The following is a 23,477-nucleotide window of genomic DNA, read 5'->3' on the forward strand; positions in this document are numbered from 1 at the left end:
ATTAAAATTAATAGTATTAATTAGCTGGACAATGTCATTGTATATTTTACACATACACTTGGATAAATGTGTTTGTAGCTGTCCCACTCATTAGTTGTGAAATTATGAAAATCAAGATAAAAAAAAATGCCTGTAAGAATATGATAATTTGGTAATTTAGTTCAATCAGATAAATCTATATTGGAAAAAAGAATTTGATTTGATTGTTTTAGATCAGAATGATTCGAATTGAATCACCAGATTATTATTTTGTTGTGTACGTTTTTATTTAGATTTTCACAATTTTGCAACATCAAATTATATAATAATAATAATAATAATAATAATAATAATAATAATAATAATATTTTATAGTTATTGATTGACAATGATTATATAGCTGAGCTTGTTGAAGACCCCCTAAATTTCCATTTTATGATTATACCCCAACAGCCATTATGGAATCTTAATTGTAAAGATAGCATTTTAAATATTATTCAAATTAACATTATATGTATGTAAAAATGTGCACGTACAATGTCTCCTACACCAACTACTTTTATTATTTATTTTTTTAGGATGAACCCAACCTAACTTTATTTTTATATATATTGTGTTGGGATAGTAGTTTAATTCTTCATGTATTGTTTTCTTAATTGTGCGAGCAAGAAATGAATTTGGATAATACATTCATCTTCCATTTCTATATTAGTTTTATGTCTACAAATATTTATTAATAGGGAATTTTATTGTGAAATGACCTGTAATTGAGCTTTTGCTTTGTAAAGATTTGTTTATATTCAAAAATTATTTTATATAAATTTATATATGTTTGAAGAACATGTCAAATGTTCTTTTTTTCGTATGTAATTTTGGGTTTGTGAACTGTTTGACGTAAAAATTAATATATATACATATATAAATATATAATTGTGTTAAATAGGGATTTTAGGGTTCCAATACGCACAATGGAATTTTATTTTTATTTTTATTTTTTTAAAAAACAATTTAATACAAATTAGTTCGACAACATATCCAGAGAAACGCTTATTCTTTATAATTATTATTCACCTAATTATAGTAAATTACATTAATTCCAAGAACAAATAATTGTCACCAATAAATTAGAATGCTGGTATCAGCATAATTGAAGCATTCCTCCTTATTTTGCATGTATATGTCTTAATCTTGTATACAAAATTTGTACATGCATATGCCGCCGCAAATAAGAATGGTGGAATTGGAACTCTGATATATCATATCAGATGCAACTTAGTCTCACTTATAAGTTCGAACATTTATAAAGAAATACAATCAGACGAGATTCCCCATCAATACTTTTTAAAAAAATAATAATAATAAAAAAATAAAAACAAAATGGTAAGAATTGGGCTGGATGGAGTATAGAAAAAAACTAAAATTAACACTAAAGGTGTGTTCGTTTGTAGAATTTTGTTAAAATTCTACTATTTATCCAATTTTTTTCCCCCAAAAACATCAAATCAAATACTTATTTATCATTTTTTGTATTATACTAAAAATTAATTTTACACTCAAAACATCACATCACCACCTATTTATATCACATCATACAACTATTCAAATTTAAAATTTTTACTATTCAAATCCCAACTCAAAATCCAAACCCTCGAAACAAACGCACCCTAAAAGACAAAACATACACATTCAAACGCCGTGCGGAGTTAGGGCGACGAGACCCGGACGGAAATAACATCTATACCCTTTTATTTTTCCTGTAATTACGTATCTGCCATCCCGTTGGTTCATTCCCAGCGTTCCTCTACAAGCTTCTCATCCTCCTCCGTCTTCTTCTCCGATTCTCTCTCTCGATCTGTCTTCCATTCTATCCAGCGTCAAAATTTTACTTCTGCCTTCCGCCATACCTCCGTACGTATTTTCGCATGGTTTTCCCCATGTAACTCAAAGAGCAACACACACTGAAGACCTCTGAAACGAAGAAATTAACCTACGGTAAGCTTCAGATCTCGTTCTATATTTTCTTTATTGCTTGATTTCTTAACATTTTATTTTTTTCTGAATACATTGTACGGATTGCGTTGAATATCCGCCTTGGTTGAGGCATAGACATGTTCAATCAATTCTCAAGTTTCATTAACAAATAAATAAATAAATCAAGTAAACAATTGTTTGTTTAGGAGATCTCGTTGAATACTTGAATTGGATAGCACATCCTTCGGTTTCTGACGGCGATCTTGCGCACCGGTCGCCCGCCTGCACGGCGCCGGATCATTGCTCATCGCCGACTGCCTTCACGCTCAACTGATTTGACAGTTAGTTACGCATTTTTTACACAATTATTTCAGTGCTTCAAAAAGATGTTAATTACTGTTAAATGCGTTTAACATTTTTTTTCCAGTAATTTTCTGGTATTCTGTGTTTGTTTGAAAAAATAATAGATTGATATGTCATCCCATGGGTGAGTTTCGTTTATTTTTTAATTGGTAATTTTTTGTTATTAATTATTATATTAAAACATATATAAATTAAGAAAAAATTGCAAAAATATTTTAATCAGTACAAATATAAGAATATTCGTCGGAAAAAAATAAATGTGACATTCAGAAGCGGATAAACGGAATATATTTTTTTTAATAATGTTATCCAGAAAGATATGACCTAGTTTCGGAGAATAAACTTGTGACTGTAAGCGACAGGTTTAAACTCTGATACCTTCCGAGCTCATCTTGTCTGATCAGAGAATAAATAGTAAGAAATTGTAACACCTCAAGCTCACAAAATTCCGAAAATATTTTCTACGTTTCTTACTATTTAATTTATTTTTAATTTATTTGTCATCAGAAAATATTGGTAGATAAATAATTTTTTTTGTATTATTATTAGTATTTGTTATCATTTCGTATGTATGGACGTGATTATTCAATTATTATTTAATATATTTGTTTTTATTATGTTTTAGTAATATAATTTTAAATTTATTTGATTCGTGCATAAGGGCGCTCGGTTGAGTGCAAACAATTTTGTTGTATTGTAGCAACACTGGATACTTTTTAAAATTTTAAAATTTTTATTTTAAATTTATTTTTTAAATTTTTTAAATTTAAAAAAAAAATTATTTTAAATTATTAAAATAATAAGGTGTTTAAAATAATAGAAAAAATTAAATATTTGAAGAATAATAATGAAAAATGAAATTATGATTAGAGTAAAATTACTGTAACAATTGCGAAAGTTAAAATTGAATAAATAAAATTGATGAGTTGGAGAAATAAAGTTGATGAGTTGCAGATAGTGCAAGCTATTGATGCTCATAATTAAATAAGCATGAGATACAATAATTTTAGAGTGTGTTTGACTATCAATTCACACCCAAATTATTATAATTTAATCGATATAGTTTTTTATTAAAAATATACTCCTCCGTTTTAATACAATAGTCTTATTTACTATTTTTGTTCGTTCCAAAATAATAGTCTTATTTCTATAAATAATTATATCACTATAAAACTACCCTTATTCTTTCATTATTATTACACAATTGTCACTATTTTTTACACTAATACACTCACAAGGGCAAAGAAGTATTTTACATATATTTTTTACCCACTGTCCATATAATATCAATATTCCTTAAATTCTCGTGCCAATGAAATTGAGGGAGTATTATTTTTTAAATAAACCAATGAAATTATTTACTTTTTTTTATTTTTTCTCAAATCAATACTAATATTACTCACCTAATATGAGAATAAAAATACATAATTTTTTTTTTAAAAAAAAAAACTAGTCAATCCGAATCAATCTTTTTATTGTATCATATTAATCCGTCAAAATCAATTAATTCATTTATTTTTTTAAGCAATTGTACTATTTATATATTAAAAAAATCATATTCTTTCGGTCTGATCGTCATATTTACCCTTGTATTTAATATTAAAAATATTTTTATATTTATATAATTTTTTTTACGAATGTCCTACTAATAAGCCACTAATGAAGTATTTTTGCAATTTTTTTTTAATTTATACTATATTTTGATATAATAATTAATATTCAAATATAAATATGCAAAAAAAGTAAATGAGATCCTTATAGTCGGATGGATTAATATTACTTTGTATATTACTCTCATTTTCCCATATATTATAGTATCATAATTTGTTTTTTTTTGGATCTAGTCTTATTTTTCTTATTATTATATTTTAAAAATAAATATTATATTTAATTAAAATTTAAAACTTAAATTATATAATTTTAATTAAAATCAATCAATTATTTTAATTTATTAATATATTTTTAATTATGACATAGCATGTTTATTTAATTATCAAAATTTAATTTTTTATTATTTGAACTCTGTATTTTTTAGAAAAAATACTCTATTTGTTCCATTAGAAGAGTAGCATTTTTTTTAAATAAATTTTTAAATATTAGTATTATATTGAATTGCAATAAAAAAAAGAGAAAAATACCCATATATTATGGGTGTAATATAAAAACGATGATATTTGTGTAATATATTGTAAATTGAAATAATATTTATTATTTTAGGTAGTGAGTAGAATTAAGAAATGATAACCTTTTTGTGTTTTGGACTGACCAAAATAAAATACGGTAACATTTCAATAAAACGGAGAGAATATATTTTTTCATTTTACACAATATCTCATTATACTGTCATTTCCCTAAATTTTACTATTTGGACTATCTGTTTATCCATATATAATTTTTTCCCGCAAAACATCCCATAAAACATTATTTTCATATAAAACTCAAATCAAATTTTTTTCAAAACTCATTAAAAGAAACACACAAATAAAAATAAAAAGAAACATACCCTAAGACGTCGGAGTATTATTTAGAGGGATGAACTCGGAAAATATAAATTCGAAGGATTCTTACATCCTAAAAACAAATAAAATAAAATAAAATAAAAAATGGTAAATATATATATAGACCTACTATATGTACACACACATACCCGTATGTGTATGTATGTGATCTACTACAGTACTAATACAGAGCACATCCACACGCAGTAAGAACTCGCATGCGTGTATCCATTTCCTGTCATACGTAGTCCACTCCTCTCGCTGTCTGCGACGCTGAGAGGCGGCGGCACCGGAATTGTGTGATTCCGAATTGGATTCGATGACCGGGAAAGCTGAGAATCTCTGTTAACAACACCGACCGCCTGCCCAAGAAATAACAGCCGCCGCACAAATTCAAAACCCTAGATCCCTCTTTTCGTAATTTTTTTCTTCCAGTTGATTAGGGATCCTCGCGGAATGGGAGGCTCTGGACAGCAGTCTCATACTCAATCTCAGCCTCAGCCTCCCCCGTCTGCGGAGGAGGAAGCGCTCAAGAGGAACACGGATTGTGTTTACTTTCTCGCATCTCCTTTAACTTGCAAAAAGGTAATTTTGTTTGTTTCTCCCCTTTTAATTCGTGTTCGTGGCTCTTTTTTTTTTTTTTTTTTTTTTTTTTTTTTTTTTTTCCGATAGTATATGCTGTTTGTATGATTTTGATTCTGGTACGCTGCGTATTGATTCCATGTTACATGGCAGAGGGCAGACTAGATCTTTCTTGGGAAGAGGTTAGTTTGCTTCTTAGGGAAACTTGGAGTTGCTCAAGGACTAGGACTTCAATTTTTTCATTGAGTTATTTTTGTTTCAATTGGTTCCTGATTGATCCTGATTTCAAGATCTTGCAATTAGTTTGTATCTACAGATTCTGTCCGTTTAACTATGTCGTGTATGCTGAAATGATGTTTTGAATGGATCCAGATTTAATATACAGAGATTTAGACTGAGTTTTGTTCGTATGTTAGCACAAGTTGGGTATTGAGAAGACTTCATTAGTTTCGTGTTGATTTGTTATGGTTATTTTCACTTTGATATACTTTCAGATGCTCTTATTCTTTTTAATCTATCCTGAAAAATTAACAAAATAATTAGTTTTAGGGTAGTTTCAATTTGATGAATATTTTCAAGCGATTTTCAAACAATTCTGATGGTCCAGAGATTTTTTATTTTTATTCTTGCACATAATATAGTTCAGTTTAAAGAAACTTAGTTTGTTGATGCATGCATCATCTTGAAGTCTGTTTCGCATACCATGTGGTTTATTGATGGCGTTAATGTCACGAGTTGTTTGCTGCAGGGAAATGACTGTGAGTATCGCCACAGTGATGTTGCTCGGTTAAACCCTAGGGACTGTTATTTTTGGCTACATGGTAACTGTTTGAATCCAAAGTGTGGGTTTCGGCATCCGGTAAGTAGTTGACATCTGAAAGCATTCTTTTCATATTTATTACTTAACGAGATTGAAGTTTCAAATTGTGTTTTTACGTGTTACTTATTGTTTTTGTCATGCTGTTTTGTGTCAGAAATGGTGACCTCCTATTATTTTTGATGTTTCAGCCTCTTGATGGGTTGTTGGGTATGCAGAACCCAACATCTACTGGTCCTTCTGCACCCTTACCACAGGTTGCAGCCGCCCCTTCCAGGGACGCCGCTAGTAACATTCACAAGGAGGGGCAAGCTTGCATCTTTTTCCAAAAAGGGTATTGCATGAAAGGTGATTGGTGTCCCTTTGTTCATCTGCCATCTACCTCAAGCAACAAAACCTCACTGGCACTGGGAACTGGATCTGTTGCTGAGCCTACCACAAACAGGAAACCTTCAACTGTTCTTAGCAAACCTGTGCAAGAGAAGACTGCATTACTGATGAAAGAAGCTAAATATGTGAAGGATTTCCCACAAGTGAAACAAACCAGTGAAGTGAAACCAACTCCTGCACTCCCTAGAAATGATTTGGTTATAAACAGGAGGATACCGCAAGCATCAGGTACCCGGGAGTTTCCAGGGTACAATAGACCTCTTCATGCTTCGAATGGAATTCATGAACACTGGTCTGGTCATGTTCAGCAACCACATCCATTCCATGAACCTGAGAGCAATATTAAGGATGCGGAAGAGCTTTCAAGGGAACCCTCCCCTGGTTTTGATGTTCTTGTAGATGATGAGAACAACGAATCTGATTACTATCCTGGCGATGATAGGTATGGAATGTCAATGGAAAATGAAGCTGGGAATGAGTCTGATATAAATCGCAATACAGATTACAACATGATTGCTGCTGTTGAGGATGAACGATATCATAGTTCTCTTAGTTATGACTCACTGGAGCGGCGTAAGGATCAGCACAGAAGTTTGTCAGAAAGGATGTCAGGTGGGTCTCATTCGGAGAGGACTGATACACTTGGTCACGTTGATCTGAGACACCGGTTATCAAAGCATAACAGATCTAATGGTTTGAGATCCGCCACAAATCATGAACATACCCACGATCAATATGTTGGTGATCGAAATTATCAGGCTGCGCATAGGGATGAACGGCGTATTCCCTTGAATCAGAATACTCGTAGCAGTCGCCTTCAAGGGAGAATAAGTTTTCCCAGATCAGATAGGACTAGCATTAGTAGCAGGTTGGCTCCCGCAAGGACAAATATGTCCTCAACCCATGGAAGGATCCAAGACAGAATAAAAGGAAGGTTGGATGGTAATAATGGTGGTAAGAATCACCAAGATCTACACACGAGAAAAGACACTGCGGGTGACAACAGTGCTAACTTTGCCGGTCCAAAAAGCCTTGCAGAGTTGAAGAACAAGAAAAATGGCGAACCAGTTAGACTGCATACGACTGATCAGCAATCTCTAGGTAAGAGAAAACAATCAACACTTGATGATCGTTTACAAAATGGAAATGATCTTTCATTCAAAGGGCCTAAGCCACTGGAAGAGATTCTAAAGCGAAAGAGAGGTGAAACAACTGGTCCTATAAATGGTGGGAATTCCTCAAATAATCAACGAAATATTGTAGCTGAAAGTCAGGATACCCCATCCCTTCAGAAGACCGATGCAGGCGAAAGCGGGTCAGCACTCAATCCTATCCCACAATCAGTCGAGGGCAAGATGGAAGCTGAAGAAAATCTTCATCCTGAGGCTGAGGAAGGCCAAGAATCTGAGGCCTATGACGAAAGGATTAATGAGCTCGAATATGAACAAGTCCATGGGGAGGATTTATACACTTATGACGGAGATAATGGAGATGCTGAAGATGAATACATTGACGAAGAAGAAGATGAAGATGATGACTTTGCAAAGAAAATGGGCGTCATGTACTCCTGAATGACAATTCTCCAATCCATAGCTTTTAGCTATCGCCGGTAATCCATTTCTCCACGTGCTCGGTAATCCTCCAACCCATAGCTCCCTCTGGCTATCCCTTTCTTCCATGAAATAGGCAAGTTCCCACTCTACTGCTAATTTTGCTCTTAGAAGTAGAGATGAAAATTATCATTTGTGCTGTTCTGTACCATTGAAGCTATACATATATTTTATTTGATTTATTTTCGAAAAATTCTACATGGAACTCTTCTGGATGGAATGTTTTTCCACATCTGTAGTTAGTTCTAAGTTGATTTGGCTGAGTTGAGGTTGTGATTGTTGTAACACTTAAACCAGAAGATGAATAACAACTTTTGGGATCTTGTCTTGTCTTCTTCCCAGGAGGATTATATCATCTGTTTGTATTATGCATGTTGGGACTTTTGATGACAAATAGAGCCCTCTGTTTAGTTCTTGCCTAAAACATATATATATATATATATATATATTAATTTTTTGGTAATGTGTTCCACTTCGGGTGAATAATGGATTTGGATATTTTGGAGATAGTTGCTGATTGGAGTACCACTAGTTTTATTTAAATTAATTAATTGAAATGCTTGATGTGTGAAAAGGAGGAGGAGCATGCATGGTTGGATTCTGATGTTTTTTTAATGTTAATGTGTGAAAGGAGATTGATTAACACTGCCTGTTGGAAAACATTTGGCCCATTTTCTGTGGCTGTGGCAAGAAATGCTTTCTAGACTGCTCTATTAATCTTTTATTCACTTTGTACTATTTGTTTGCTAGTGTATATATATATATATATATTTACATTTGAGACATATGCCAACTTATTTTGAAATAGAAAATTAGTGATTTGAAATAGTGCTTGATCTGAATGATTTGGTGTTATATTTTAAATGAAAATTTTATTTTTTTTGTTTAATATACTATGAAAATTATAGATTTGATTCTATGGTTTTATAGTGAAAAAAATAACACTCCAGTATATATTTTTATGAATATCCTGATACATAAAATCAAATTTAAATAAACAAGACTTTTTGAATATGCTTGTTTGTTTTTTGATATTGATTTGAAATAATTGTAAAAAGTAGTACAGGGAGTATTGTTAAGTTTATTAACTATTTCCGTCCGGCTCTAAGGTCTCATTTACTTATTATTATTATTTTTTTTATTGATATTTAATATTAATTATTATATCAAAATGTATTATAAATTAATATTTGTAAAAAAAAAAATTATAACTACTTCTGAATGTTCCTTGTACTCTTAGAACACAGAAATGACATAATAAATTGTTTTTTAAATTTTTTTTTTTTTTAATAAACATCTTTTTAATCACTTGTTTAAGATAAAAAAATTATATCTGAGTTTCCTTTTTTAAGTACATATATATACGTACTTTCAAGAACAGCTTTATCTAACTTTTTTAATTGTCAATTAAAGATGAGTAATCTATTTTTTAGTTCAGTTAAGAATGTAAGAACTAAAGTTAGAGGGGCTTCAATCTGATGTATAGCATTTATTGTCAATGAAATTGATTTGGATGGAAAATGCCTATTTATTTCTAAAAGAATATATTAAAAAAAATAATAATCTTAGGGTGTGTTTGTTTGGGGGTTTGGATTTTGAGTTGAGATTTGAATAGTAAAAATTTTGAATTTGAATAGTTGTATGATGTGATATAAATAGGTGTTGATGTGATGTTTTGAATGTAAAATTGATTTTTAGTATAATATAAAAAATGAAAAATAGGTGTTTGATTTGATGTTTTTTGGGAGGAAAAAATGAGATGAATAGTAGAAATCTTTACAAATCCTTCAAACAAACACACCCTAAGTATAAATTGCTTTGAAGACATTTGTTTTTTTTTGCTTCATTTCAATGATTTAAAAGTAGTTACCAATAAATGAGAAAGTAAATATCATTATATTAACGAATGAATGAATATTAAGGGCAAAAGCTCTCCCACATATAAATAAATATTTATATATATATATAAAGTAGGAACATTAACTGCCTACCGTTCTCTATGCATATTTGGAAACTCGCCTTTGGATTTTTTCAGCAAAATTAGTTCTGTAATGCGAAAGATTTTCGGACTGCAAAACCCTTATTGGCAGCACTTGTAGATCGGTTTTGGATATTGGGTTGCGATTCTCGAAGCTGCAGTAAAAAAATGAGGCAATTCGACGAACACATGGCGGGCGAGTTTCACCATCAGGGTATGGTGTTCGAAACCGCGGGAGCAAGAAGCAGTAGCTGCAGTACTAGTGGCTCCGGCGGGTGTCCATTGATTCCGATGACAAGCTTTTACGGGAATCCTGGAGGCGGCAGCCTGAATTTGGGGGGAAGTGATGGGGGATTGATTTTTTCGCCGGGCGTTGCGCAGAATTCTCTGGATTCCTGTTCGACGCTTCTGGTGGATTCCGTTCCAGGGTTGAAGCACGACACTGGCCTCGCCGTCGAGTGGTCCGTCGATGAACAGTTTAAGTTGGAGGAAGGACTTGCCAAGTAGGTATTTTCTTCCTTTTTAGGGGAATTCAATCAATCATTCGGTAATGATTTGGTTTTTTTTTTTTTCCGTGTATTATTTTGGTTGATTGTGGCTATCGAGTTTTTGCTCTTCTTTTTGTTCCTGCATATATATATGTTAATTAAATCACACGTAGGAACTGAGCTTTAATGGTGTGAGAGAGACTTTGGTGATAGGGATTTGGTGAGAAAATTGATGGAGGATTAGGGGACCCCTAACATACATAAGTTTGTTGATCTCCTCACAACTTGTGATTTACTTTGTACTTGAAATCGACACTTTCGATTGGTCTGACCTACAAGCCAGATAATGTTGTTGATACACAATCTTGCTTGTGTTTCTTGCTAAATGATGAGTAAACAACACTTAAAAAGCCACACTACTTTAGCGCGATCATCCTTCAAAATATTTCGTTAAGATGGTTGTAAATTACTGCTTGTTAGCGACGCTGCAAATTGATGTAATCCAAGTGAAACAGAAAGTTTTTGGTATGGTTAATCAGATGATTCTCTTCATAAAATGATGCTACTTACTTTCGGGTATTGCAGCTTTCAAATGATATAATCCTCTGTTATGCTCCCTCATTTTCGATATGCTGTTATTGGTATTATTGTTCCTGTTAATATCTAGAGATTAAATAATACTCCCTTTTGATGAATATGTAGATATGCCAATGAACCTGCAATTATGCAGTATATCAAGATAGCTGCATCCTTGCGTGACAAAACTGTTCGAGATGTTGCCCTGCGATGTAGTTGGATGGCAGTAAGTTTATGGTCTTTTTAGTTTGTAAAGGCCTCTCTAAACTGGAAATTTAATAATGATTTAGTTTTCAGGTTACCTAATTAGTGAAACTTTGTGCCAGGGAAAAAGGAGGAAACAAGGGGATCAGAGCTTGGGCAAGAAATCGAAGAATCAGAAGGTAATCTTTTTGGTTTCTTCTCTCTACCTTACCTAATCTGGCCATAAGTTTCGATCTTGGATGAGAGTTTGAACTGACACATAGTATCACAGCTCAATAAGTTGGACTGCTGATATTTATGCTCGTGTCTTACTATTCAACTGTGATATTATGTGTCAGTCTCCCTTGGTCTGATATCAAGTTCGGGGTCTCAGACGGTACTGAGTCTCATCCTCCCAATGCGTATATTACCCACATTAAACGCCGTTATTGAGTTGCTTTTAAATTGATTGATTAAGGTTTCTGAAATCCTTGCTTCTTTTCTCATAAGTTGTTTTCATGCAATAAGGTAATTCATAAAAAAGCTCATCGCCTTTCTCAGGAATTGGCTGAGTCATCTTTGAAGATTTCTTCCTCCTCACCTGTTGATATGGTTCCGTATTCTTTCCCCACAAACCATAGCCATCAGAGTGGCTGTATGCTTCAAGAAGGTTTGATTTTTTGCTGCTATCATATGATCGACTGAATTTTCTCCGTTCCTTATCTCAATATGTCTCAAAAACATATAATTTTCTTCTGAGTTGAAGGCCTTGTTTCGAATTCTTTCCTATTTTCACACTTATATGTTAAGTGGTGTTCACAAATATTGCATAACAAATAACATTGCTTGAGGGTTGTCTTTACACAACAATTTATCGTGAAAATGCTCATCTTTCAGAAGCTGAACTGTTGGATGCTCTTTTATTCATTCGATGTGAAAGTTTATTATCTGTTCGTTTTTCAGTATTTAGCGGCACAACTAGACATCTCTTGGAAGAGAATAATCAAGCTTTTGGTCAGATTTCTGCCAATCTTTTGGCGCTTAAGGTAATTCCTGTAACTCGTACTTAGCGAACTTGAAGCTTACTTTTGTGAATTTAGCTAAGGTCTTTTAAGATATGTCTCTTTAAACTCCAAATCACAGTAGTGTTGCTATAAAATCCTCTCTTTTGGTGATGTGTATTGTTCAATTTATATCTCTGTTTCTCTCTTTTAAGATCACCTTTTTTTCTGATGTTGAAACTCTTGATACAGTTGCAAGAAAACCTCGATCTCTTTTTCCTAACTAGGAAAAACATCGTAAAAATTCTGAACGAGTAAGTTCCATCTATTTTGTCTAGCAAGTATTGTTTTGGCGCTCGCTTGTATCCGCAAATGTAAATGGTTTCGTCACATGCCTACAGGATAAACAACATGCCCGGAATTATGAGCCGTATGCCTCCTCTCCCCGTCTTCCTAAATGACGATCTTGCTAGCAGCATTTTTCTACACTTGTCTAAGGTAACAGAGTTTTTCCAAGATGCAACTCAAATTAACTCGGTTATGCGACAAACAGCCTATTAATTATACACTCTTCTTGCACTAAGATATTGCTTTTGGATCTTTTGTCGATCTGCAGTGACAATGGCTCTGTTAATCTTCGTTAGCTTTTCCAGCCGGCGCCAATCAAGTAGCCCTGAAACCTGCGCCAGGATGCTGATCGACGATTTATTTATCATTTTTGTGCCTGGTGTGAGTAGCTAAAGCCTATTCTTCTGTAAATTTGCAAGAATCCGGTCTGTCTTCGCTCCCCCGCCTTCCAGATTCGATGTTTCCGGCCATCACATCGCTCGTAACTTTCCGGCGACCTGTGGAGCTTTACAGACTGTGAATGTTATAGGAAATTATATGTAATGTTTATCTCTGTCTCAGTGTGAATGAATGATCAGAAACAGAATCTAACAGGCTGTGTTTTGCTGCTGCTGCTGCTGCTTTTATGTGATGCATTCATTCATAAACCAAATTTCTGTGCTTCTGTAAAAAGCGCGTTTCCGGGAAACACGACTTTGCATTTTTAAATTCATTTTGAAAAGTATTATTGTATGTGTAAACGACGCTTTTGTTTGTAGGATGTGAGTCAAAAAATTGAAACTCGTTACGTTTAAATCTTTTTAATGAATTAAAAATAAGTGTATTTTTTTATATTCCAAAATGTAATTTTGACCAGCTCAACTCATTCGGCAAATATCAACTTGTACGTGTAGAAGTATTATCAACTACCCATTTATAAAGTTACATGATCCTGGAAGTTACGAAAATAGCCAAATAAATACGATTTTGAAGACATTCTTGCAATAAAGTGTTTTTAAAGATTAAATCATTTATATAGAATTAGAAGCAATGCATACTTTTAGCAAACTAAGAAGTCAAATAAGTTGGATCTAACGGTTTGGTCAATTTTAATTTTATTTTATTTTTTGTCGATATAATTTTTAATAGAAAATGTTTAAATTGGGTATACATTAGATTTTTAAATTATATTTATAAAGTGCAAGAAAACATAATCAAAATTCAAATCACATCTTAAAATTTGACAAACAAGGTGTCATTCAAAGGCAAAGGTCAAACTTTTTGAGTTATATATACATATATATATATTTTAGTTGATGAATTCCAACTTGGGCAATAAAAAACAAGGTGTGTATCCCGAACGGTCGATGATCTGGGACCACAAATACGAACGGTGGAGATCTCTCCGGTGCTTTAGTCCTTGGAGCTCTTCAAAAAAACACACCTAATCTGCAGTTTTCAGCAGAGAGTTACAAGATGAGTTGATTTTCATGGCGCCTTTCTCATGTCCCTACAGCCTCTGCAGCGTCCAGCGGCAAATTTATGGCCGAATTTAAGACACTGCTCTCCCAACGGTCCGCTCTCTCCTCTATCTCTCTCCTCTTCGTTGATTGTATATTTGTATGTAAGAAGAAGGTTGGGAAGAAAAGGCGGCAGGCAGCAGCAGCAGCAGGCTGAATTGGACTCGAAGAACCCAGAAGTGCCCTCGTTTTCAAGTCAAAGGAGCCAATTCTCTCTGCAAATATCCACATCCCCACCTACAATCTCCATTGCCAATTAACTACTATTATTGTTCTATCACTTTTGCTCGCCATTGCTGTCTTCTTCGTGTTCATTCTGCTTCGGGTGATTTTGGAACTGTTGTGTTTTGGGGAAATGGAAGGAGAGGATAATTAATTTGTTCAATCTTAATTTGGTTTTGGGTTTTGGTGTCGCCGCTGGCCATTGGAGATGAATAATCTCTGGATTTTCTGCACAATTTTGGTGTTTCTTACGGCGGCGGTGGCGGTGGCGGCGGCTCAGCCGCAGAGCCTCCTTCAATGCAGCCCTGATGATATGGTTTCTCTTAGGGCTTTTGCTGAATCTCTTGGGTCGGTTATTGAGGGTTGGGAATTGGACTTTGATTCTTCTTCTTTTTCAGCTAATTGCTGTAATTGGAGCGGCGTTGGTTGCAGTTCTTCGTCTTCCCTCGGCCTCGACGATCGGGTTAACCTTGGAAGAGTCGTTCGTCTCCAGCTGGGTGGAAGAAAGCTCCGTGGAAATATCTCCGAAGCTTTGGGGGATTTGGATCAGCTCAGAACCCTAAATCTCTCCGGCAATTCTCTCCAGGGTTCCATTCCTCAGTCGATTCTCCATTTGCCCCATTTGGAAACCCTAGATTTGAGTAACAACGCCATCGCCGGATTCTTCCCCACCATCACGAACCTGCCGGCGATCGGAGCAGTCGATATTTCTGATAACTCCATCAACGGCCCTGCTCCCGTCGGAATCTGCCGGAACTCATCCAGGATTAAGTCTCTGAACTTCGCCGACAATAATTTCAGCGGAGTTCTTCCTCGCGGCCTCGGGGATTGTGTTTCGCTGGAGGAGCTTAACCTCGCGACAAACATGATCGCCGGAGAATTACCCGACGACATTTTCCGGTTGAAAAACCTGACGAAATTGGATCTTCAGGAGAATTTGTTATCGGGGGAGCTGAGCAACAGCATTGGTAATCTCGTTAACCTTGTTCATCTTGATTTATCGATGAATATGTTTTCCGGCGCCCTGCCGGACGCCTTCCGTGGATTTTTCCGGCTGGAAGAATTTTCAGCTCAATCGAATCAATTCTCCGGCAGAATTCCGGTGTCTTTGGCGAATTCGCCGACGATCAAATCACTTACATTAAGGAACAATTCCTTAACTGGCACCATTGATCTCAACTGTTCTGCCATGGTTAATCTCGCCTCACTAAACTTAGCCACCAATCAGTTCCACGGCGAGATTCCGGCGAACCTCCCGGCATGTTCGAAGCTCCGAACTGTAAATTTCGGCAAGATCAGCTTCTCAGGAGAAGTCCCAGAAACTTTCAAGAATTTCCAGAGCCTGGTTTCGCTATCCCTCTCCAACTGCAGCATTACGAATCTTTCTGCGACATTGGACGTTTTGCAGCACTGCAAGAACTTGACAACATTAGTCCTAAGTTTGAATTTCCGCGGCGAGGCAATGCCGGAGGGTTCTAATCTTCAGTTTGGTGCGCTGAAGACGCTCGTGATCGCCAACTGCGGCCTCAAAGGTCGAATACCGGAATGGTTGAACGGCTGCAAGAACTTGCAGCTGTTGGATTTGTCGTGGAACCGTTTGCACGGCCCGATTCCGTCGTGGTTCGGCAGTTTGTCGTCTCTATTTTACTTGGATTTGTCGAACAACACGATCGGAGGCGACATCCCGAGAGAACTTTCTCAAATGCATAGTCTGATCAATGGCGGGAATGCTTTGATGGAAGGATCAACGACAATGGATTTCCCGTTCTTCGTGAGAAGGAACCAGAGCGGATTCAAGTACAAACAGGTCGTGAGCTTTCCTCCGACGTTGGAGCTCGGGAACAACTTTCTTACTGGACAGATCTGGCCGGAGCTCGGGAATTTGAAAGAGTTGCACGTTTTGGATCTCAAAGGGAATAACTTGTCGGGAGCTATCCCGAGCACGTTGTCGGGGATGAAGAGCTTAGAAATCTTGGATTTGTCATTTAACAATCTGAATGGAACGATACCCGATTCTTTGAGTCGTCTCACCTTTTTGAGAACGTTTAACGTCGCCCATAACAATCTCTCTGGTCGAATTCCGACCGGAGGTCAGTTCTTTTCGTTTTACAATTCGAGCTTCGAGGGAAATCCGGGTCTTTGTGGAGAACATGCTTCTCATTCTTGTCCCGGCGACGACGACCCTCGAGTATGGTTCGAGAGACCGGAGAGATCGAAAGGTTCGAGTATTGCAATGGGGGTAGGCATTGGGCTAGGAAGTGTAGTTATTCTCATCCTTGTCTATTTAATAATAGTTTGCTCGTGCCCGCGGAAAGTTGTCGACCAAAAAAACGAGGAGGATATGGATGTTTCGGAAATGGAAGAATCGTCGAGCCTCGTCATTCTATGCCAGAGCAAGGACGACGAAAAACAGATCTTTCTCGACGATCTTTTGAAATCGACGGCTAATTTCGATCAAGCGAACATCATCGGTTGCGGTGGGTTCGGTTTGGTGTATAAGGCCGTGCTGTCGGACGGAAGAAAAGTGGCGATCAAGCGCCTCTCGGGCGAATATTTTCAGATGGAAAGGGAATTCCAAGCCGAGATCGAGACACTATCGAGAGCCGTGCATCCGAACCTTGTCCATCTTCAGGGGTACTGCAAGTATAGAAACGATCGTCTCCTGATCTACACGTACATGGAGAACAGCAGCCTCGATTACTGGCTGCACGAGAAAGTCGACGGGCAGTCGTTGTTGGATTGGGCGAAGCGGCTCGAGATCGCGAGAGGCGCAGCGCGAGGACTCGCGTATTTGCACTTATCCTGCGAGCCTCATATCCTCCACCGCGACATAAAGTCGAGCAATATTCTGTTAAACGAGAATTTCGAAGCTCATTTGGCCGATTTCGGGCTCGCACGACTCATCCTGCCGTACGACACTCATGTGACGACCGATCTTGTCGGGACGCTCGGGTACATTCCGCCAGAGTACAGCCAGGCTTCGGTAGCAACTTACAAAGGCGATGTTTATAGTTTCGGGGTCGTTCTTTTGGAGCTTTTGACGAGCAAAAGGCCTATGGATATGTGCAGACCGAAAGCGTGCCGGGATTTGATATCGTGGGTGACACAGATGAGGATGGAGAAGAAAGAAACCGAGGTGTTCGATCCATTTGTGTATGAAAAAGAGCATGCTCGCGAAATGCTGATCGTTCTTGAGATCGCTTGTTTGTGCTTGAATGAAAATCCGCGAACACGGCCGGATGTGCAGCAGCTGGTTTCTTGGCTCGACAACATTGATTCGATTTCAGCGCTCGAATCGTCGGGTTAGTGAAGATGAGAGTTGCCATCAATTGAAGGTACACTTTGTTCTATCTCATTTTTTCTTGAAAGCAAGTGTTTTTATTCTATATTTGATGTCCAATCCTATTCCAAATTTTTGTTGTGTGTATATAATTGGTTCACATTTTCACAGAGAAAATCATATGTATGTACATATATCTGAGAATCGAAACGCCGGGCTTTAGCGAATATCTACTTACATTCATACTCGAAAAAAAAAAAAAAAATCGAAAAAAAAAAAGAAAAGAACCAAGAGTAGTGTAGTTCATACTCTTTGAGATGTTTTACACTCTCCATAGTTTGTTACTTATATGAAGTCTACTTTTTTTTTTTTTTTTTTTTTTTTCAATCTACGATGTGGGAGTTCATTGATCTTGAATGAAATCTAGTATGGTTTTTTTCAAGATTACATTTTTATGAAGATGGAATTGAATTATGGAAGTGATAATTTGAGCTGAGAGTAGAGTAGACATATATTGAATGTTGAATCTGTTATTGATTATGACAGCAATTGAAAATGAAAGGGTTGAAGGGTTGCCTGAAATCCAGGGCATCCAGATAAATAGATTTGATTGGATTAGTAGTTAGTCTAGTCAATCATACACAGCACAGATTGATTTATTGATGTCAAGAAATTAAAATCTTTGAATTTTTCTTAGGCTGTCAGAAAAAGTCTCAAATCTGGAAGATGTATCATTAAGTTGCTAGATCACATCTCAAATATAGATGAATAATACTTGAAATGGAGTATCACATTAATTTAATATAAATATAATATATAAATTAAAAATACATGAAATATAATATTAATTTATATAACTCACAAAAAAAAAAAGGGTTATTATTATAATAGTTATTGTTATTTTTATGACATGAAAATTCGCAATTATAAAGTGATGGGTTCACTCTATACCTAATAACCTAACTCTTCTTTAATAATGGCACCAAGTTTTTTCTTCTTGCATGCTCATTCAATGAAAAGAATTGGAGATCATCTTTAGGACTATGACTATAGGTTGTTGACAATCTGGCAATATTACATCTATGACTATGAATACATATTAATTATACTGTATATATATGTTTGAAAGTAAAGTTGAAAAGAGCAATGTGGAAAGTTCAAGATCGATTTTTGAAGTAGATTGCATGACATCAATAGGGTTCAAATTGTCAAACCCAAAGTCAGAAAGAAAAGAACAGCGACCTGACCCATGACAACAGTTTGGCTGGTAAATATGAACTATAGCTTGTATTGTTATTGTCCACATAAATTTCTTTAAATAATTTAAAGAAAAAGGTGAGCAATTTATATAATAAAAATAAAAAGTAAAAAATTCAAGGGCATTAAAATGGGTATTGGACTTTTTAACTTTTTTGCTCTGCATTCTTGCATCTTCTTTCAGTAAAGTTGATCATATAAACAAACCATTCATTATATGGCTATAAAAAGTGCAAGAATGTGAGCATTTGATGCAAATTTTCATAGTAAATTAAAACCAGCACTAAAATTATGAGAATGGAGAGATGATAGAATTAGAATGTGCAATTTCTTTTTCACATTCATCAATGTTTGCATTCTCAGGGTCAGGGTCAGGATCAGGGCTGGGCTAAAGACAGGGCCTCCACTGCAAGAGTAACACCGATGTTTTCGATTTTGATATGGTCGGATCCTCCGGAATTTCTGTTCATACACAACTTTGAGGGATATAGAGCTAAATGAATCAAATTCCAACGATTCTTCGCATGGTTTTCTATCACTGAATTGGGCGATATTGAGTGACACCGCGCTTTGGAGGCAGTTTCCTCAGTATGAAGAGTACAAGCGACGAAGGCAGAATCTCCACAATCTGCAAAATACACTACTTTGAATGAGAATACATGTATACATTTTTTTGAAGAAGCTTCGAAAGCGCTAGATCGGCTCGCCATTAAAATAATCATTTATTGCAACAATTGTATAAAATCCAACTATCAAGTAAATTTTAAGCAAGATTGAGATCATTGTAATTGTAATCAAAATCATGGCAATATGCTGGCTGCATTCAAAGGCTTCCTTTAGGCAATATGTTTTAAACACCAAAAGAAATCAGCAAATCGCAATTAAATGGTAACACATCAAACAATGATAGATACTTTTGGAACCTTTTGTACTATTTAACAAAGGTAATTTTTTTTAAAAAAACAACACATCAATTACCTTTTTCCTATAAAAAGAATGACATTATATACCCTAACTTTTTACTATTTTGAAATTTTTTCAAAATTCCAAAACTCCTAACTAAAGGGAGTCTAAATAGGTGCAAAGCATACCAGGTAAAATAGGAAATTCAAAATAGGATGATTCAAAACATCGACATCGGCGGCTGGATTAAATGCGCCACAGCTCATCTGCAGGAGAAGCAATGCTCAGGTGTTAAGGACAATTTAGAAGATAATACATACTTCTTATAATAACCAATCGTAGAAGTAAATGTAGTACATAGATAAGTATAGGTAATTTGGTATAGATACAAAACACACACTTAACCAGAAAAGCTTCAAATATGCAAAGAACATACCATAATGCTTCTGCCAAGAAAACATGAAAAGCATATTGTTGCCACATAGCCCACCTGATATGAGAAGAGTAAAGTTGAAAACGAGAAGATATATGAAAAGATAACCAAGAAACAAAAAAATAAAAATCAGAACACTGGCTGACAGCATTACCTCCTGTAGCTTTTTCCGGCGCCCTCTTGATTCCACTGGGAATCTTTCTAGCATTAAGTAGAGTCTGTACAGCACAACATCAGAAGTCATGGTTTAAGGGAATAGATTGAGAGTGTGTTAAACAGATTGATAACTCAAGTCCGTAAATTCCAAATGCAATCATGAAAAAAAAGACATTAAAAAAATCATTTCCAATGAGGATCTTGTTATCTCGAGTAGCATGTAAATTTCCCACAGTGGCAGGATAACAGGAATGAGGAATTTGAAACAATATTGGCTGATCAATATCAAATTGGATATCGACTACTCTTACCACAAAATTCAAATATTCAACCTAAAAACTAGTCAGATATCAAAAGATACACAGACAAACTGCTGGAGATGTCTCATTATCAACACAGTTGTTATGATAGAGGGGACATTCGTTACCTTACACCGTAGAGAAGAAATCCGCCGGCCACAAATAGAGAAACCCCTGCCGATTTACAAATTTCTTATTAAGCACACAAATTCAATATATCCAATGCTTAAATCTCAGGAAGAACGGTTTTCCTTCATATTATCTATAACAAACAATATCTTATTCAATCAAGTTGGATTCTATCATTTTTGTACCTGCAATTCAATATATATAGATGTTCCACATATAACTTTCTGTCCCTGATATTTCTACAAATAAAATCTTTTTCACTAAACATGTTGCTTCTTTTAAATTTTTTACTTTTTAACTTACACTGTTCTAAAGCAATACCTGCAAAGAACATTTTGTACACAATCATTGTAGCATGAACCGGCTTCCACCATAATATCAACCACAAGGTCAGCTGCAAGAAATTAGAAAGACAATTTGCTTTAGAACCATCATACACGGCATTGCTTTATCCATATATAACTGATACTATCGCAACCATAAGCAATCTGTCTACTTCTAATTACATAACCATTAAACAGAACTGCCCACATTAGTCGAAAAAACATAACAATATACTCAGACCGTTTCCTACACCTGTTTACTTTGGCCAATTCGAAGGACCATTTATGAGAACTCGGGGACAGGATTTCATGACACAATAAACCTTAATAACTGTCAATTATACTATCTTAGGCAAATTTCAGCTGGAAACACCATGCTATTTACAAATCTAAAGAGATGTATACTGGGGTCAAGAATGATAAAATTTCATACCCGAGCCTCTAATATTCCTATGGCCAGCAAATACCCTTTTCCCATAGACATATACAGACAGATACTTCCATGCTAGAAATGCCTTGGGTCTAACATGGAGTAAGTTGTTACCTGAACAGCATACACAACACCATTTATTGTGTAAAAAGTAGGCCTCAGTTCATCAGTCGACACACCACGAGCCTGTCAAATCATCAGAAACTAATAAACTGCAACTGGGAATCAAAACCACTAGTGAACATAATCTAGCATAATAAAGGGTTTTAAACCAACCTGATAATAAATTTCTGCCCAGAACAATACAAGAAGTGCATAAGTTGTGAAAAACACTAGACTTGGCATATCAAGCAAGATATGTTGAAGAATCTACAAGAAACAGAACTCTACATCAAAAACAGTTTGTCATAAAAAATTTCAATAGAAGGGCAATAGAACAAGGTAAATCTGTTACCGCGGGATTCAATGTCTGAACACCACGACGTAATGCAAATACTATGCAACGGACTAAACAAAGAAAGCATACCAATAATCAGGCAATAGGTCAATTTTATTTTATTTGGGTAAAACTAACCCATAAACCATCCAAAATATGATAATCCAAGCATCCAACAAAAGCAAAACAAACCTCCATTGACCAAGAAGTTGAGGACATGAAATACTTTCTGAGTTGTCCAACCGAACTCCGGTACTCTCAACTGTATCCTCACCAATTGCACCTACAATTAACAACAATGTGATTATGTTCAGAGATTAACAGTTAAGGTAACATATGAGCACAAGACAGCAGCACCATATTTGAAATGGCAGCCCCAACTGAAGTATACAAGAATAGCTCACCAACAAACACCTCATACACAATTAATTTGTTCTTTGTGGCAGAACATATGAGACAGACAGTATCTGGAATCATTTTTGTATAAATGTGCCAAATTTTTTTATAAAAGCTGGAGCAGAGAATGAATAGTCTTCCTCCTTCAACATTTCAAGTTAATTACAAAAATCTTGTCAATAATCCAAAGGAAAAGGATCGCAAAAATTCGAAACTTATTGCACAGGTTTTCAATTAATACCAAAAATAAAAAAAAGTAGACCTAAGAAACACATGGGGCACATGCATTCGAAATTCAAAACAACAGAAAAAGATCGAAATCGAGCAATAAACAAACGTCAAAGGAAAAACTGAAAACAATAACGTACAAGAGCAACAAAGGCGACGATTCCATAAAGTGCAGCGAGAACATGGTAGATACCGTCCTGCCATGCCGGCGACGAATTCACCTCGTCCCACCAACTCCCGGCGCCCTTGAGGCGGATCGCCGCCATCCAGGCGTCCGCATAAGGGCCGAACACCTCCGCAACCATATCGACCGGCCGCCAATCGTACAACCCCAAAAAGATTCACGGTTGGCGGTGCCAGAGGAGATAAAAAACGTGGGAAGTTAAAGTTACCAAGGAGCGGTGGAGAATAAGAGCCTCCCCGAGGCGCTAACACGTGGATCGAGCACAGTAAAGATTTGGGCTGCGGTTTTGGATTGTGTGCGAGAGAGAGATAGGGAAGTCACCATCCCAATCTTGTATACGCACACGTACAAATTCAAGAGTCAAACGTGACGTGACGGCGATACTCCGCCATTGATGTATTTATTGTTTTCTTTTTCGGTCATTCTTTACAGTTAGGTTTATTCATATAATATGGTATCTTCGTTAAATTGCAATTTGGCCCCTCCTGAATTTACTATTTCAAAAATATCCCTCTAAG

General features: G+C 35.6%; 4 protein-coding genes and 1 long non-coding RNA gene across 8 annotated transcripts; 4 read left to right on the forward strand and 1 right to left on the reverse strand.

The window, feature by feature from the left end:
- The first annotated feature begins 1,748 nt into the window (after positions 1 to 1,748).
- Positions 1,749 to 2,459, forward strand: LOC127261146 (uncharacterized). Its single transcript, XR_007840861.1, has 2 exons — positions 1,749 to 1,971; positions 2,157 to 2,459. It is a non-coding gene; the product is annotated as an uncharacterized LOC127261146 (long non-coding RNA).
- A 2,527-nt stretch (positions 2,460 to 4,986) lies between these two features.
- On the forward strand, positions 4,987 to 8,560 carry LOC127260948 (zinc finger CCCH domain-containing protein 17-like). The gene is made up of 3 exons (XM_051289024.1): positions 4,987 to 5,396; positions 6,142 to 6,252; positions 6,402 to 8,560. Exons 1-3 carry the CDS (start codon positions 5,268 to 5,270, stop codon positions 8,169 to 8,171), a joined length of 2,010 nt encoding a protein of 669 aa, XP_051144981.1. The 5' UTR covers positions 4,987 to 5,267; the 3' UTR covers positions 8,172 to 8,560.
- A 1,095-nt stretch (positions 8,561 to 9,655) lies between these two features.
- LOC127260542 (uncharacterized) lies at positions 9,656 to 13,613 on the forward strand. The gene is made up of 8 exons (XM_051288302.1): positions 9,656 to 10,691; positions 11,379 to 11,478; positions 11,579 to 11,635; positions 11,997 to 12,105; positions 12,399 to 12,481; positions 12,689 to 12,750; positions 12,838 to 12,934; positions 13,053 to 13,613. The coding sequence occupies exons 1-8, from the start codon at positions 10,357 to 10,359 to the stop codon at positions 13,053 to 13,055; spliced, it is 846 nt and encodes a 281-aa protein (XP_051144259.1). The 5' UTR covers positions 9,656 to 10,356; the 3' UTR covers positions 13,056 to 13,613.
- Positions 13,614 to 14,101: 488 nt separating this feature from the next.
- LOC127261252 (phytosulfokine receptor 1) lies at positions 14,102 to 19,553 on the forward strand. 4 transcript variants are annotated; one of them, XR_007840874.1, is made up of 3 exons: positions 14,102 to 17,840; positions 18,920 to 19,052; positions 19,406 to 19,515. XR_007840874.1 is itself a non-coding variant. In XM_051289506.1 (2 exons), the coding sequence occupies exon 1, from the start codon at positions 14,714 to 14,716 to the stop codon at positions 17,810 to 17,812; it is 3,099 nt and encodes a 1,032-aa protein (XP_051145463.1). In that variant the 5' UTR covers positions 14,102 to 14,713; the 3' UTR covers positions 17,813 to 17,840; positions 19,406 to 19,553. The 4 variants fall into 4 exon arrangements, 3 of the variants coding, with proteins under 3 accessions (XP_051145463.1, XP_051145464.1, XP_051145465.1); XM_051289506.1 differs by lacking the exon at positions 18,920 to 19,052 and having other exon boundaries at positions 19,406 to 19,553; XM_051289507.1 differs by lacking the exons at positions 18,920 to 19,052; positions 19,406 to 19,515 and adding an exon at positions 17,957 to 18,014.
- LOC127261254 (tobamovirus multiplication protein 3-like) lies at positions 19,172 to 23,354 on the reverse strand. Its single transcript, XM_051289511.1, has 11 exons — positions 22,916 to 23,354; positions 22,344 to 22,434; positions 22,170 to 22,222; positions 21,992 to 22,084; positions 21,830 to 21,901; positions 21,284 to 21,356; positions 20,962 to 21,007; positions 20,533 to 20,596; positions 20,382 to 20,435; positions 20,134 to 20,211; positions 19,172 to 19,670 (listed from the first exon to the last, which is right to left on the reverse strand). The coding sequence occupies exons 1-11, from the start codon at positions 23,078 to 23,080 to the stop codon at positions 19,578 to 19,580; spliced, it is 882 nt and encodes a 293-aa protein (XP_051145468.1). The 5' UTR covers positions 23,081 to 23,354; the 3' UTR covers positions 19,172 to 19,577.
- Positions 23,355 to 23,477: the final 123 nt, after the last annotated feature.

Source organism: Andrographis paniculata, unplaced genomic scaffold (assembly GCF_009805555.1).
Source record: "Andrographis paniculata isolate CXL003 unplaced genomic scaffold, ASM980555v1 Contig62END, whole genome shotgun sequence".
NCBI classification, from domain to species: Eukaryota; Viridiplantae; Streptophyta; class Magnoliopsida; order Lamiales; family Acanthaceae; genus Andrographis; species Andrographis paniculata.

Coding starts and splice junctions, on each gene's coding strand:
- LOC127260948 (XM_051289024.1), top strand. CDS start 5,268: ATGGGAGGCTCTGGACAGCAGTCTCATACTCAATCTCAGCCTCAGCCT. Junction 5,397..6,141: donor CTCCTTTAACTTGCAAAAAG/GTAATTTTGTTT, acceptor TGTTTGCTGCAG/GGAAATGACTGTGAGTATCG. Junction 6,253..6,401: donor AGTGTGGGTTTCGGCATCCG/GTAAGTAGTTGA, acceptor TTGATGTTTCAG/CCTCTTGATGGGTTGTTGGG.
- LOC127260542 (XM_051288302.1), top strand. CDS start 10,357: ATGAGGCAATTCGACGAACACATGGCGGGCGAGTTTCACCATCAGGGT. Junction 10,692..11,378: donor TTGGAGGAAGGACTTGCCAA/GTAGGTATTTTC, acceptor ATGAATATGTAG/ATATGCCAATGAACCTGCAA. Junction 11,479..11,578: donor TGCGATGTAGTTGGATGGCA/GTAAGTTTATGG, acceptor ACTTTGTGCCAG/GGAAAAAGGAGGAAACAAGG.
- LOC127261252 (XM_051289506.1), top strand. CDS start 14,714: ATGAATAATCTCTGGATTTTCTGCACAATTTTGGTGTTTCTTACGGCG.
- LOC127261254 (XM_051289511.1), bottom strand. CDS start 23,080: ATGGTTGCGGAGGTGTTCGGCCCTTATGCGGACGCCTGGATGGCGGCG. Junction 22,085..22,169: donor TTCAGACATTGAATCCCGCG/GTAACAGATTTA, acceptor TGTTTCTTGTAG/ATTCTTCAACATATCTTGCT. Junction 21,357..21,829: donor GTGTTGTGTATGCTGTTCAG/GTAACAACTTAC, acceptor AATTTCTTGCAG/CTGACCTTGTGGTTGATATT.